The sequence below is a fragment of the Metopolophium dirhodum genome, chromosome 7 (assembly GCF_019925205.1).
Source record: "Metopolophium dirhodum isolate CAU chromosome 7, ASM1992520v1, whole genome shotgun sequence".
Taxonomy (NCBI): Eukaryota; Metazoa; Arthropoda; class Insecta; order Hemiptera; family Aphididae; genus Metopolophium; species Metopolophium dirhodum.
The window spans coordinates 11,566,345-11,583,488 of NC_083566.1; the positions used below are offsets into that span (position 1 = coordinate 11,566,345).

Sequence of the window (17,144 nt, forward strand, 5' to 3'; positions counted from 1 at the left end):
CTTAGTGTAATATGTTATAATGTTTTAGATTCTAATACTATGTATCAAGTGTTCGATTATGAAGGTCTCACAAAAACTCAAAAATTAAGTATACAAGCAAATGAGGCTTTATTACGGACTTGCTTGTATAAAGTTAAGTATTTCATTAGTATAGTTACTTTTTTTATTAAGACATTTTAGATTTGTATAATTAGTTATTTTACTAACACTTTTAATAATAAGATTACAAAATTACTTTTTTTTATCCCACCATATTAAGGTTATTGGTTTTAATTTGGTGTATCTTTTTTAAAAATAAAGTAAAGTAAAACTTATCATAAAAATACCTATTATAAAAAAATGTTTTGTTAATATACTAAGCATTATTTAATTTTTCAAATAGATGCCAAAAATGTATATGATTATTAATATTTAATGTCCTTATTATTAATTATTAGTAATTAGTTATATATATTTTGCAATATAATCAATTTTATTTAATGTGACAATATGTTACTGGTAATTTCAATTTTATTTCAATTGATTCCATAAACCTTTTTTTACGTTTTTTAATAGACATTATTTGGTTCAGGCTTTAAAATATATGATTCTAATAAGAGGTAGATTCTATTAACCAGTTATAACATTTAAGAAATCACTGTGACTGTATTATTATTTATTTTGAATTTAGTTTAACATATTAATTAATAACATAACTATTTGTACAGGTGTATTTGGTTATCAAACATCTTTATTAGAAACCTTAGTACAAGACTTAACTGCATTTGAAGGTTCAATTGGTCAATCATACACCTACTTCAAAGTACTATAGATTTATACTAATTGTAGAATAATATATAATTATTTGATTCAAATTATTTGTTCTATATGACACATATGACATTTGCACTCTGTTTCTCAAGTATAATTATTGCATAAGCAGATACCTATTTGGTAACATATGTAAGATGTGAGGGAGGGGTGGTGTGGAAAGAAAAAAAAATATACTACATAATACTTCAAGCATGGGCGATTTTTCAGGGGGAGGGGGGATGACACCCCGAATGTCGGCATCTGTTAGTAATAGTCGGCAATTTTCAGAAATAGATAATTTAAAATATATTATGCCATTATGGGATTATTAAATTATTGAAACTTTCATATTATTTACAAGTAAGATTAATACACATTAAGCATAACATGTAGTTTACTCGTAATAAATATTACGTTTTTTATAAAAAAAAATTTGTTTATTTTGAAAGTCAAATAACAATAAAATATATAATTGATATGTCATTCCCTCAAAAATGTTATTCTCTATCTTTTTTATAATGAGTAATTTTACTCTAAGATTACATAAAAACATAGAAAAATGATTCTGCGTTAATGCGTTTTCTCTATGTTGCACGCAGGCCAGAGAGAGAAAATAAAAGATTAGATACCCAGAAGAGGTTTGTGAAATAAAATTGTTTTCACTAATATTAATGTCTACAAAAAAAAATCGAAAATACTGATATTGCAGTATTAGAAATCTTGACCAAAGCTTCAAATCCAACTCTTATAGATTCTGAGCGGAGCAATGAATGTATTAATTTTACAATGTGTGTGTTTTTTTTTGTGTGTGTGTCATCACCTTTTAGGACAGTAAAAATGCTTAGATTTTCATAAACAGTACAATCTTTTGTGGCAAGAAAGTGAATCTAGTTGGTAATTTAAGGGATCAAAAGTAAAAAATTCCAAATAATTTTCAAAAGCGCTTTTTTTAGTTTTTTTTCTATGAATATCAATAAAGTTTTATTTGTTGGGCCAAAAAGCATGAAAATTTAATACAAGGCTTACAAGGTTCAAATTTGAAAAAAATTATCAAATCTGAAATGTAATAATTATTTTGTAGTTAAAAATTTTTTAACATACCCACCTTTTTTAAATTACAAATTTACAACATTCAGTTTTAATTTCATCTTTGAAAACAGAATATTTAGATAGAGTACTTCGATACATTAAAGTCGAATTTAGGAGTTGGATTAGGTTAGGTTAGTTGCCTAGTTACTAACCTAACCTAATCTTATTAATTAAAAATGTTTGTCGTTATAGCTTAGGTTAGTAACCTAGGTTTCTAACATAACCTATTTTAATCATGTTCTTAAATTTGCTGTATATTTATTAAGAAAGTATACATTTATGTTCTTAAAATATCATTATATGCATTTAAAATAAAAATCCTAAAATATGATAAATAAAAATAGTATTTTTTGATTCAGTAGAATATGAATCAAATTTGTTTCTAGGTCAGCATTAAAATGAACAAATAGAAAAAAAATTACACAATTTAATAACAATTTGATCCCTAATTAGTAAATATTACTATAGAAAATGTAACTATTATAATATCAAGTATACAGTCGGCAGAATTATCCTTGAAAGTTGGCAATATTCACTCCAAACCCCCCTAAAAATAAACTCTAGGATCATACCTGACTACAATTATTATATGTTATAAACTTATTAGTGTCATGTGTGAATTTGAAAATAATTTTGAGGAAGGCCTACAACCCTTCAAGTTTCCTCAATATATGCCATGCCCTCATTGTATTGTGCAAATACATTTCCAACCATCAATTTTCCATTACCCTGTGAAATCATTATTGCCATTAGGTACTAACTACTAATTCTATCTTCTAATACTATCTATATATTTTTAATTTCACTATAATATTATATTTTTTTATAAATAAATTTAATATTTATGAATGAAAAAAACTGTTTATAGTAAACTAGAAAGTGTTAAGAAAACATTTTAGATTCTGAGCAGAGCGATGAATGTATTGATTTTACAATGATGTGTGTTTATTTTTTAATTTTTATGTTCGTCACCACTGTTTGGAACAGTAAAATTGCTTTGATTTTCTTCAACAGTATCTTGTTAGATGGGAAAGTGAATCTAGTTGGTGCATTCAGGAGGTCAAAATTTAAAATTCCCAATTGTTTTATAAAACGCCGTGAAAAACAACATAAAAATTAAGAAAAACAGGAATTTTTAGGCAAAATTGGTTTTTGACAAGATCTATGAAACAAATTTTCTTAACAAAAAATATGAATGTCAATAAAATTTTATTTGTTAGGTAAAAAAGCTTGAAAATTGAATACAAAGCTCTTAATATATTGTTACAATGACATTTGAAAAATATTAAAAATCCAGTCACAATTTTTTTTATATGCATTTATAGTTTGAACAAAAGGCGTAAAAATCACAAAAATGTGCAAATTATTTTGTATTAGATATCCATAAAAAATGTTCTTTTTAATTCTTTAAATTTTAATGACCGTTTGAAGTTTAAATTTTTACAACATTGGATATTCACTCGACTTCTCATGTAGCGATTATCTTATTTTGTTGTAGTAATTCAAAAATGAATAACCACTTAAGATTTATATCATATGTTTAATTTATCAATTCCTATACTTAAATAAAATTATATTTGTTGGGCCAAAAATGTTCAACATGTAATAAAAGACTCTTGACATATTGCTTAAATAGCAGTTGAAAAATATCAAAAATACATTGGCACAGTATTTTTTTATAGGCATTTAAAGTTTGATTTTTGAAAACATCATATTTAAAATTTAAAAATGATTTTATAATTAAAAATTTATAAAATGTTCAACTTGTATAGCTAAGGATTGAAAACTTACAACAAGGTTCCATGTAAGTAGGTTATTCTGTAACCAAAAAATCTCAAAATATAAAAACAGTTTTTTTTATAGTTATTTTATATTCAATTTTGAAGGAGAATAACGATTTTAGTTATTTTGTAGTAATTTAAATATATTTTAAAATATCCACACTGACAAAACGTCACCGCTCAGAATCATTTTTTGTGTACAATGATATATCATTGAATTCAAATTTAATACCATCAATTATACAGTGACCCACTTGTAACCTACTGTACAGCAGAATGACATCCACTTACCCTCCTTTTTTTTTTCATTTATTAAAGCCTCGGCGTCTAAGGCCATTGGCTGCATTAACTATATAAGGGTTCACATTTTTTCTTAAATAACATTAATATTATATACAGGTAATAAGTCACTAAAGATTAATTAACTTGGTCTTAATAATGAATGTAACTATGTTTTTTTATGTTGTCCGGATGGAGGGCTTCTGAAAGAATGCTCGGTACTCCTGCTTTTTTTGACAATATAATTTATTCAAAACCTTTTTCTTAAACACTACTGATTCCAAACCACTTATTTTTATATTTTTCAATGTTGTTTTAATTAAATATAATTAATTATTAAACATGAATATTTAATTTTCAGATCACCTATTTTCTTCGTATAGCTTTTAGTTTGGACAATTTAACAATAGATGTGATAGTTAAAATGAATAAGTTAATCAAACTACTAGCCAAAGCTTGGTGTTCTCGTCAAGAAGGTTTTATCCAAATAACTCGACTTTTGAGTGGTAAACTCAAATAGAATATTTTGTTCCAAGTATTATATATGTTTATATTACCTTAGTTTTATAATTATTTTAGATGCACTTCGAATAACTACTAAAAATAAATTACATAAAGTTTGCACTACTAATCTACTTATGATAATTCAGTCATTACAAAAAATATCTACTACCGAAAATTGTGGACCAAAAATGGTTTGTGCTTTTGTTGACTTACTTGGACATTTTGCTTCTGTAAGTTAATTCATTTAATTATATAATCTTCATTTTCTTCTAATATTGTATTTTATGTAACATTAGACAACTAATGGAAGTTTTGGATCAACGTGGAATATTGATACTAATGTGGTACAACCCATGAGTCCGAAAAATATAATATTATTTTATCTAGACAGTCCATTTCTTCAGGTTTGTATAAGTTGTGTATACATATAAAGTTAATATTTAGTTCTTTGATTTACTTTTAACATAATATTACAGGTTAGAATTGCTGCTATTAGATGTATAAAAGTGATGTGTGATGTTTACGAAAATAATCCAAATACATATATAATAAGCTACGAAGAAATGTTTGACATTATATTATATAAAATTCATGAAGTATTTACAGTTGATGTGAGTTTCCCACTATTAGATTATATTATTGTATTATACTATTTGATGAACTATTTAAAAAATATTTCTAGCACGATATTAGTAACGAAGAACATGAAGATGAGTATACCAATAGAATTTCCACATATTTATTATGCATGCAATCATTAATAACATCAAGTGTTAAATTTCGAAAAAAATGTTTATTCGAAGTTCTTCAAACAGTTTATATTAAACAAATTAACCTAGGTTAGCATTTGTTTTGATAATGTTTAATTTTTAAATTAAATATTATTTTATTTTAGATTTGGTGATTAATCTGTTAGAATGTGTAAAAATTGAATTAAAAATGAAATCGTGTATAGAGTTATTAGAAAATAATTTAAGATTTTTACTATGGAAATGGCATTTGAAGTATTCCTCATTCCAAGTAATATTTTTTTTATATACTATTATTTTTATTACTTATTTATTTGTTAATTATTTATTTAGGGATTTCCAATTAAATTGTTTACTTGCACAACAATAGAACAATTCTTTAAAAAATACCCATTTGAAACCATCCCTATTTTAGTTATCAAAAATGACTTGGATTTTTTCAATTCCAAGGGTATTCTTAGTGATGTAATTGAAGTAAGTAACATTTTTATTATAGTGTGTATTTTTTTTTTTGAATAAAACATTAAATTAACTGGTACATTTTTCGCCTTAAAAACTCAATCTGTTGAATTCATTTTTTTTTTTTATTATTATTCTTAATTATATATTATTTAGTTGACAGTTGTATTGAACCATAATATATAAAAGTAAAAAAAAAAAATGATATTGACTTTAATTTGAATATTTAAAAGGGTTACTATGGTTACCAGGTGTTCATTTTCTAAACAATGGCATATCATAGTCTGTATATATGAACATTGGTGCATCTAGGGTAGGGGTTTTCTAAGGGGTTTCTCCTCACTTTAATGTGAGATTTTCTACGAATCTTATATAAGATGAAGTTGCTTAATTTGTATTTGAATTGCAATTTTGGATTTGGGTATTTTTTTTAAAATGTATAACCCCTCTTCCCCTCCTTTCACAGTATTTATTTATTTATTAGTATAATTTAAACTATAGTTTATGTCTTAAATATTTATCAAAAATGTCAATTTCCAGGAAAACTTTCCTGTTATATTTTCATATTTGTTGGCTATTAAGATTGTAGAGGTGCCATTTCTCAATCATGATGAAATTAAAAACCTCATTGAAAGTCAATTAGGTGAAGAAAATTTGAATGATCTAATAAGGTCCCAGTACTCAAATATAATATTACAATTTATCCAAATGGTTGTCATAAATACTGAGGAGCCAATTGCTCCAATACAAATTAGCAGCGATCAGTTTCTGATTTTAATTAAGATTTTTCAAGTAATTAATTTATCTACTTATTCTATATTTTATTATTATTGTTAATTTATTTGTGTTCTGTTAACTATAGGAAACATATTTCAAAAATAAAAGTCCATTTTTAACTTATATAGCAACACAAAGACCCGATTATATTCAAACGATTGTTCACATTCTGTATGTGAATATTTTCAAAACATTAAAATCAGATTTATGGTACATGTATTATTTTGTTTTTAAATATTATTTTATTTATTATTTTATTATTAAATTTATAGGTATCAGTCATTTTTCCAGTATACAGTTTTTATCAAGGCTCTTATCGGTCAATTATTAGATTCTAACCAATTAGATGCATTTTCTCATTTCCTAATTAATCAATCTGTACAGTCGACTATCACTTTATTAAACCAAAATAATTTTGAAATGCACATTTATGCTATTGAATATTTAAAATGGTTATTAATAAATCCAAGATGCATTTTAAAGTTAAATATTAGTCAAATTGGACCTCTAACATCAACTCTACGGATGTTGGCTAAGACACAACCTTCCTTGAATGAAAAATTATTACATTTATTAAATATTCTTAAAAACTTCAGTGATCAAAATATTGATTGTGAAACAAACAACAAAAATAAAACATCACTACACAAGGACATAAAATCTTTTCTTTCTCAACAAAATGAAAACACTGATATAATTCAATCTTTAAAATGTTTAAGACTAAAGGTTAGTCAGTACTCAAATAATATTTACTTTAAAAAATATTTTAAATAATAAATATAGACATTTTTTTCTTTTAGTTACAAGCAAATGAAAAAGAACTTCAATGCATTTACCAAGAACTGTTAAAAATGCGGGGATTTTCAGAAGATTGCGTCAAAAGTATTTTACATTGTTTAATTTGTACACTAATGAAGCTTACAAAAAGTGATGAGTTTGAAGTATGTATTCAAGTTATATGTATGTAATTACTTTCTCTGATAGTGTTATTGGTTTCTAAATATATTTTTAGAACATCTTATATCCCCGTTGAGCCCGTCCATTAGTTACCAGTACAGTTATGATTGTTGATATTAATAGGTATTTATTTACTGTACGAAAATTGTATATGGAATTATAAATTATTGTATTGTATTAAAATACTGTAGATACCGGGAACTTACCACGCTCGCTGAGTGAGCTTTCTTAACTTGTTTTATTTTAATATCTTTGTTTATCATAATATATATTTAAAAAGAAAACATTCTTCAAATGTTAGTTATCTGCGGTTAGAACTGACTTTAAGATATTATGTTTGTTATTAATTATAAATTTAAAAAAAAAATTAAAATATTTTTAAAAAAGTAACACTTCTTCCCATTTTAAATTATCAATACATTTTAAAAATTTTAAATAATTATTTATTTTTATAAATTTATAAAAAACTATAAGACAAGTTTTGTTCAAATCATTCTTTCAAATGCACAATTTTATCATTAATTTAAAGTTTTTATCTCGAATTCAGATTTTTTAATTCCACTATATACCTATCCTTTTTTTCTATATGTGTATTTATGATTATATCATATACAATCTATCGTAAATTATTTACAATTATTGTCTGTTTAATAAGTATTCTCAAATTAAAACATTTACATATTCCAGTAAACTAAGTGCTATCATTTTCCAATAATAACTTTAACTATAGGCACCCTTTGTCCCTTCATGAAACTTTTTGAATATTTTTAAAATTGTATTAAGTAATTTCCATTCTATATTATTTATATATTTGTATTATAGATTCAAATCTTAGCTGCCAGTTGTTTGGGGATATTGGGTCCAGCTGATTTAACTACTCTAATATTGCAACCAGAACCTGAAGTATTGAAATTAGAATCTAATATATCCCTAGAATACTCATTTATAAAGCATGTAGTTGAATTGGTTTTAAACTACTTATGTGACGAAAATATTTCCGTTTTGGAATCAAGTAATATAACCTTATTCAAAGTTATGGCGACTGATGAAGGACAAAGTTTATATGGTAACATAACTAGTAACTTTCATTAAAACATTGTTTAATTGTATTAACATTACTATTTTAAATTAAATTAAACATTTAGAAGAATTAGGTGCAAAGGTTTTATACCCGTTTAAACATGGACAATCTTCAATGGCAAAATTGGATGTTGAATTATCATTTGATATTGAACAATTTAATTTACTAATTGATAAAAACGATATCTGGTGCCCATTAGATGAATCTATTTCTTACAATAATTGGATTACAATCATTACAAAACATTTATTGGAAACACTTCAAGGCTTTTACAAAAGTTTATTGCCTATTGCAGAAAATAAAGTAAACCCTTTAAATAGATATATTAACATCTATAATACCAATTAATGTAAATATAATTTTAGCCTGTGTTTTGTGAAAACATTTTACCACATCTAGTTTATTTTCTTCTTGAATACAAACCATTGACAAGGCCTGTATTAAATAAACATTTGAACAAATTTTTTCTTAAACATTATACAATGAGAAGTGAAAAGATAAATAGAAATATTCATCAAGGTAATGTTACAAATAATTATTCATTAATAGTATAGACTTAAGTAATGAATTCACTAACTATATCACAATTTATTGTACATGAAATTAATTCGATTGTATATTTAAATATTTCGTTCTCAAGGTCTTAATAATATAGATTTTCTTTTTGTTATACATATATATGATACATATATAACTGAGGTAGGCGTTTGATATCTTTCATTATTTAGACCTGGTCATATTTTGCATTCAATTATAGATAGACAGTTAATGTTTTAGTACAATAATGTAATAGTAACATTGCCATAAAATTACATAGTACATTATTTATACAATATAATATATTATATTCCACTCTAAGTATTTTATCTTAAAAATAACTTTGTTTTGATTTTAGTTTCTCAGATATATATTTCCAACTATTTACTTCCTTAAATAGTAAATATAAAAAAATATATATTTATTCAATAGCTTATTGTTTACGATTGATATAAAAATTTTTTTAATAAGGAGGGAGTAGGACCTTTTGACTATAGGGCTCATTTTCAACTTTGATTCCATAGGATTTTCTGTGACAACTAAATACTGGTCTGTAGCAGTCTCTCTCAAAAAGGATGGTGTGGGAAAGACGAGTGTGGGTTATTTTGAATTAAGACTAACCCTCTGTAACTATTGAATCCTAGTTACACTCATGCTACGAGATAGCCTAGATAAGATTCTTAGCTATAAGAACCATTCACAATAATAATAATACTACAACCAAAAATTGAAACTTCTAAACTCAAATTTGGTATGTTGATTGTTTCTAAAATGGAAGCAATACATATTTTGGCATAATTTTAATACAAAAGTTATTTATAATATAATATATATATAATATATATAATATTAATAATAATTGTAATTGTTGTCCTCAATTAATTCATGTTGAGAACTGCTGATCTAAGTTATATATTATCATTGAGTATATATTGTTTACAATATATGCTACCTGCTTACCTACACATATTCATTACAAGTTATAAAAAAATTGTACTTTATTTTATTATCAACAAATAATTTAAGTGAATAATGTTCTCGGATAATCTGAAGAAAAGCTTTAAATTGGTTATTTGAGTTTACTGATCTCCTCCATTCTTCTTTTGACTGTTGACCTAATAAAGGTTTTGCTCCATGACTTGATATCATACTTGCATGGTCTTAAAATATGTACCTTTATAGTTATACCTACTATATTACCTATTGACTGTTATAGTTTATGATGCCATTGAAAATAACATTTATTGTAATAAATCGGCTGTACAATGTCTTCTAAGCATCATTAATTTTATCAGACTTCAACAAAACAATCCTTTACAGTAATTATCATTTAAATATTACTTTATAGTCTTAAAAATATTATTCTTTTACTTAACAAAAAACTAATTTAAAGATTTTATATATTTTATAATATCAATATTAGTTAAAGGCAACTTTGTATTTTTAGAACAATTTTGGATATAAATTACTTATATGTATCCCAAGCAGCTCAATTTTGCTCTGCACATTTTACTTCTATCCAATATTTAGAGCTTTGGTGTGAAACTGCATTGAAGTAAGTTATTGGTTTTATTGTAATATTTATTAATTTACTATTTATACTTCCAATAGTACTCAGACCTAGTTGATTGTAAACATAACTTTGAGTAGTTATATTTAAAAAAAAAACTATAGATTTTTATATTTTAATTTATTTATTTTATGATTATTTAAAAAATTAAATTTCAATTATATATATATACCAACTTAATTAATTAAAAAAAACTCATATTTTTTAGTAGAACTCACCAAGATTATTTTGAAGAAGTGAACAACTAGGTCCGACATACTATGGATGCACGAAAGCATATTTTTGCAGTCAAATTTTTTAATGGTTTCTTAATAGTAGTTACTAACTATTATTTATACAATATCTTTACATAAAAGTGTCATATTCTATAACGATTGATTAACATTATTATTATGTTTTCACATTTAGAACAATGAACAAAGATAAAGAGTCGATGATATTTAATCCTGTGGATATGATCACAGAAGTATTACCCAAAGAAGGACTTTTATTGCAATCAATTCTTAATGAAGTTTGTTATTAATCTATTAATATTATTCTAAATATAAAATTCCAATTATAAATATTAACTTATCATAATTTTAAAATGATCATGTTTTAAATAATGCATAACTTTATTTTGGTCTTCACAATTCCGAAAAAGTACAAAATTCATCCAAAAACATCTGGTTAAAATCCACCAAACATTTATATTAGCATTTTCTATACACCATTTTGACTTATTTTGAGCTGTTTACGGACATTTTCAGTTTTCATTTTTTTTAGTTTTTTTTTCTATAAATATCAATAAAATTTTATCTATTGGGTAAAAAAATCTTGAAAATTTAATAGAAGGCTCCTAAGTTATTGTTTCAAAGGCAGTGAAAAAAATTAAAAATCTTTAGTCACAGTTTTTATTTACATGCATTTAAAGTTCAAATATTGACAAAATACGGAAAAATCACAAAAATTAGCAAATTATTCTGAGTTGAGAATTCATAAAAATTTTTCTTTTTATATCTAAGATTTGAAAATGTAATATAAGATTACTCATAAGTTTGTCTACCATTATCAAAAAAAAAATGTCTACAAGAAACTTAAATTAAATTTTTATGAGCGTCTGAAATTTATATTTTTACAACATTTGATATTTACTCGATTTCTCATGTATCAATTTTCTTATTTTATTGTAATTAAAAAATGAATGACTGTAGATACTTGAAAATTTCACTGAATGTTTGAATTAGCATTTTCTATACACCATAAAATTTTGACTCTTTTTGAGCTGTTTACGGACATTGTCAGTTTTCAATTTTTTTTTAATTTTTTTCTATAAATATCAATAAAATTTTATTTGTTGGGTAAAAAAGCGTGAAAATTTAATATAAGGCTCCTGATATATCGTTCTAATAGCAGTTGAAAAATATTAAAAATACATAGGCACAATTTTTTTTTATAGGCATTTAAAGTTCAAATTTTGACAACATTTATCAAATTTATAATTTATTAATTATTTTGTAGTTAAAAATGTTTAACTTTTATGGCTAAGAATTGAAAATTTAAAACAAGGCTCTACGTAAATAGGTTATATATAAATTACTTTATTCACAATAATAATAATAATATCATCAAATATACTTGGTAATATCATAAGCTGACTGACCGTTTTTGCTCAGAATCGTTTTCTTATACAATGATATTATATCATTGAATTCAAATTTAACACCATCCATTACAGTGACCCACTTGTAACCTACCGTACAGCAGATCAACATCCACTTACCCACCTTTTTTTGTTTAAATATCTGATTTTAAGATAATGTGAACCTGATAAGTCTTTAACCAATACATCCACTCAGAATATATACAGTATTGTAAACATTTGGTGTCTAAATATATAATGTGTGTTTATTTTTAATATAAAATAATAATTATTAGATATCTAACTTTATAAAAGTTAACAATATTTTACCAATTTTATGCAACTTTATTTAGATAAAAGTTGTATTGTACAATTTAGATCCTATATAAATAAACATATCATTTGCATCTTAATAATTTTTTCTTTATTTAAATAAATCTTAACTTCAAAATAAATAATTCAATAAATAAATACATTTAGTCTTATAAAAGAATTGGTGATTCTGATGCAATTGAAGGCTGTGGTTCAAATTATTTACTAAATATTTCTTCTCGTACACAATACTATCAACAACTTAGAAAATGGGATCGTGTTATGGAGAATTGTGATTTACAGCAGACTACAGAAGTCATTTCCAAAGGTGATTTACGATTGTAGTATAAACTTAGTTTTCAACAAAATATCAAAAAATTTTAGTAAAAATATACTCATACGACTGTTTAATAAATGTCTTGTAATTTAGATTATTTAGATGCATTTTCAAACTCTGGATTACAAAATGTTGCTCATATCATGGCTTCCAGCAATGATAGTTTAAAATATGACTATTGTTGGCAATTAAATAAATGGGATTTACCAGATTGTGGTGACAAGTCTTTTGAATCATTGCATTATCATGCTTTACGACATGTGCATCTGAAAAATTTAGATAGGGCAATTCCTATGATAAATGAAGCTAGATTAGTAGTTATTGAATCTCTATATTGTGCAAGTCTAGAATCAACAGCAACAATTTATACTCCATTAGCCAAACTTAAAATAATTGAAGTAAGTAAATGACGTAATACACTTAGATTTAATAAATAATACCTAATTACATTATTTTTTAACAATTATACATAAAGGACCTTGATGATTTTATCTTTACATCAGATAAAAAAAAATTATTTTACAACTGGTTAGATCAAAAAACTTTAAGAACTAATGATTTTGTAAATATCAATAAAATACTTTCTCAACGTTGTAAGTTATTGGATTTTGATGGTGATAAAAGATCAGGCATACTAAGAATAAGAATAGCAGAACTAGCTCAACAAAACGATTGGTTACAAGAATCTGGAAGACATTTAGCCACAGTTGTTAATTTAGATATTTATCAGAAACATACCATCTTATGGGCAAAAGTGGAGGAGACTAGGCTTTTATGGAAAAGAAATGACTGTCATATGGCAAGGTAAAATATTACTATCTCGATTATACATTTTAATATAATAATAACATTTAAATGGTTAATTTTTCAGAGTTTTATTAAAAAATGTTGTTGAAGAACTTGAAAATTGTGAATATCCTTTCTTACATTCATTAGCATTACAACTTTATGGTTCTTGGATGGAAGAAACAAAATCAGAAACATCAAATGATATTATCAGAAAATATTTTCAAAAGGTACAATATTATGTTCTTTACATTTAAAAAGTTAAATTAATAGAAATAATTGTTCAGGTAAAAAAAAATACTTAATTACTGTAACAAAAATCCTACCAGAACAATATGTCTATAAAACAAAATACGAGTATGTTTAATACAGAATTTGTATGTGTTAACAATCTTCAATATGTTATATTTTCATGTAAAACAGCATTTCCTCATTAAACCCCACAAATATTATACACCAATATAAACCAGTTATTGAAAACATGAAATAATTTCACTTATACCAATCAAACTAAAAATATTATTCTTACATATCAAATAACTATTTTTTATCAAGCTCACGACACTCAGTATTTTAACCCTTTGAGGAGCAGCCGGGGAATACGTAAATGCAATTCAGAGAGCAACTTAGGAATGAAAAATTAGAAAAAAAATATTATGAGCGAAGACGTGTATGTACGTCCTATTTTAATATGATTGATAAGTGAAAATAAATCAATTGATTGAAATTAAACTTCATAGATGGCAGCTATAAGGTATTTTACGGTAATGTAACATAAATAAAGAAATTAAAAGGAATTCGCTGTAAAAACGTATAGATACATCCATAATCTTTTTGACTGTACATTTTAAAAACGTATATATACATCCATGCTCCTCAAAGGGTTAACAAAGTTTATTAGTAAAAAAAAAAATAACTGCAACTTGATACTTGATGGTCAGGGCTCAATTTTGTATTTGTGACTATAGAGCATTGATTAAAATATATACATGATATATATTTAATCAATGATAGTAGTTAATAATTATATTTAAATGTGTATTTGTGTATATTAACACGTTGAATGCGTACTGATGGCATTTGGTGTCATGAGGATCCATCAACAACGCGTTTGACAATTTGGCGTCCAATATACTACTAAAATAAATGGCTTGATATTCCCTATGCATGGCTGAATGTTATTTTATTATTATTTAGCATGGAATAAACGCATGTTTTTAAATATGTATACATACATCGTTAAGAGCAGTTTTAGTTGTTTTTACTTTTAGCAACATACTGGGTGAAAACTGCAAAAAGAAATATGCTGTTAACGTGTTAATAGGACATTGTACCCATATGTGTTGTAATATTAACACAATATAGCATACCAACATTTATGTTCAGTAGTTCTTATTTTGTATTATTTTTTGTTTAAGTATTGGAGTGAATTGACCTAAAGGTAAACATCATCTGTGTTTTCTTATTGATTTTTTACGATATTTAAATTTTTAAGTGAGATGAATATTATGTTAAATATTACTATTTAAAAATGATCATAATTTGCTTAAAAATTAAAATATTAAACAACCCACTATTTAACATAAATAATGTTCTTTCTTTTAAGTTGTATAATAGGTTAATTCACTATAATATTAAAGCTAACAATACAAAATTGTAACTACTGAATTCAAATTTGATAAGTTTTCCATTTTTAAGTCAATGTTAACATGATGTCCTCCTAACATTTATTTATGTTATTTTAATCCAATTTTATCTAACTGTATACAAATTACAAGGCATTTTTTTATATTTATCACAATGAATGTTAAAATAGTTAAATACATTATTTTAATTAATTTCAAATAACTATGCCATTAATGATATAATTCAAACTCTGGGATTTTTTTAATTAAATGGGCAACTTTATACATCAATTAAAATGTATCCTTTTGTTTATACCTTTGATGCATCACTAATTATAGTATAATTAGTCCTTATTAAGAACAACTTGGATCGCCAATGCATTTCTTCTGCTATTCCTTATACTGTTTCTACGTATTTAATTATCTTACTTTAATTTAAGATTTATTTTTTAATAATATTGTAATTATTTACCACAATATGGTTATCTGTCCATACTTTTAATAATACATAAATAATGTATACTTATAGTCTATCAGAAGATTAAAATTGGAATCAGCTCAGACAGAAGAGTTTGGATTAGATTGTAAAAAAGTACTGTCAGATGCTCATAAACATTTATCTCAATTTACGGATACATTATATCAACAATTATATAAATATGTAAAAACAGAAGACTTTCGCATACTTGAAGTTGAAGACAGTACAATTAAAGGAAAAGCATTGGTTGAATTAGGAAAATTGACCAATAACATGGAAAAATATAAGGCTGGTATATATTTGAGCAAACAAAGTGAAATTGATAAGAAAGATATAAGTAACAAACGCGAGGAGAAAAATAAATATTTGAAACTAACACTTCAGTAAGTAATATAAATATTGCACTTCATAATAAGAAAAATATTTGCTATACAATATAGTCAATTAGCTGATTTGAATAATAAAATATTTATTGAATGCACGAATATTTTATATAAACATAAATTGATTTATCATCATAAAAAGGGGATATTCCCTGTAAATAGGAGTATATGATTAGGATAGGTATTTATTATTTGTATTTATTTTTTTTATAAAAACCAAATACGTAAAAAAAAAGTAAAATTTGCACATTGCTCCAAAAATATTTAAAACATTAAAATGTAATTGTTAACAAGTATATACAGTGTGATCCATTGTAATGTAAGACGTTCTTTATTTCAGAAAACACTAACATTTTTGAAATTATTTCTTTAACATAATTTCAAGTTACTTACTACCAAAAAACATTTTTGGGGAATAAATATTTTTTTACATTATTATTTTTAAGTTTTTACTCATTTGAATAACAACATACATTTTTAATTCATATTCCAAAGCAGAATATTAGTCGAAAGTAGTTTATTAGTTATAACTTAAAGCAGGGCTTTTCAGTTCTAGCAAATGCCTATTTTTTTTAGTACATCCAAAGTGAGTTACAAATTTGTATTACATTTCCCTGATATTGTTATTGTATACAACATTTTAATTTGCTAGTTTGTTTAATTCAAAGTTTTAGCTATATTCTCATATATGAAGGAAATAATACACATTTTGTTGAATTTTTTTATTATATTTGCTCATTGATAATGTCTAAAATTAGAATTAGATTATTTAGAAATTACAAAAACCCTCATATATTGAGGTGAATTATTTTTTTAGTAAAGGAACATACCTTATTCTGAGCAGTGATCACTTTGTATTTTAAAGAATGAAAAAAATTTAATGTTTCTTTAATATTTTATTTTGCATATTTCCCAATTTTTAGTGCTTATATATTTAAGTGCATTTCAAAGCATTAAAAAGTATCTTTTTTAGCGCTATAACTTTCAGGCCACATAGAAGTATTTAAAATGTATATAAATGAAGTAG

At 24.6% G+C, this 17,144-nt stretch overlaps 1 protein-coding gene across 2 annotated transcripts in view; it reads left to right on the forward strand.

Annotated features, from left to right (window-relative positions):
• The window catches only part of LOC132948296 (serine-protein kinase ATM), a 40,134-nt gene that overhangs the window by 12,159 nt on the left and 10,831 nt on the right, over positions 1 to 17,144 (forward strand). For both annotated transcript variants that reach the window (XM_061018714.1, XM_061018715.1), the window contains exons 16-39: positions 29 to 131; positions 706 to 802; positions 4,303 to 4,447; positions 4,521 to 4,675; positions 4,742 to 4,849; positions 4,922 to 5,056; positions 5,128 to 5,284; positions 5,341 to 5,465; positions 5,528 to 5,668; positions 6,194 to 6,445; positions 6,516 to 6,640; positions 6,703 to 7,156; positions 7,231 to 7,371; positions 8,210 to 8,453; positions 8,533 to 8,771; positions 8,834 to 8,987; positions 10,222 to 10,324; positions 10,453 to 10,560; positions 10,984 to 11,086; positions 12,677 to 12,836; positions 12,939 to 13,243; positions 13,321 to 13,649; positions 13,717 to 13,861; positions 15,786 to 16,117. In XM_061018714.1, the coding sequence (XP_060874697.1) occupies positions 29 to 131; positions 706 to 802; positions 4,303 to 4,447; positions 4,521 to 4,675; positions 4,742 to 4,849; positions 4,922 to 5,056; positions 5,128 to 5,284; positions 5,341 to 5,465; positions 5,528 to 5,668; positions 6,194 to 6,445; positions 6,516 to 6,640; positions 6,703 to 7,156; positions 7,231 to 7,371; positions 8,210 to 8,453; positions 8,533 to 8,771; positions 8,834 to 8,987; positions 10,222 to 10,324; positions 10,453 to 10,560; positions 10,984 to 11,086; positions 12,677 to 12,836; positions 12,939 to 13,243; positions 13,321 to 13,649; positions 13,717 to 13,861; positions 15,786 to 16,117 (4,360 nt within the window). The remainder of the gene's footprint in view (positions 1 to 28; positions 132 to 705; positions 803 to 4,302; positions 4,448 to 4,520; positions 4,676 to 4,741; positions 4,850 to 4,921; positions 5,057 to 5,127; positions 5,285 to 5,340; positions 5,466 to 5,527; positions 5,669 to 6,193; positions 6,446 to 6,515; positions 6,641 to 6,702; positions 7,157 to 7,230; positions 7,372 to 8,209; positions 8,454 to 8,532; positions 8,772 to 8,833; positions 8,988 to 10,221; positions 10,325 to 10,452; positions 10,561 to 10,983; positions 11,087 to 12,676; positions 12,837 to 12,938; positions 13,244 to 13,320; positions 13,650 to 13,716; positions 13,862 to 15,785; positions 16,118 to 17,144) is intronic.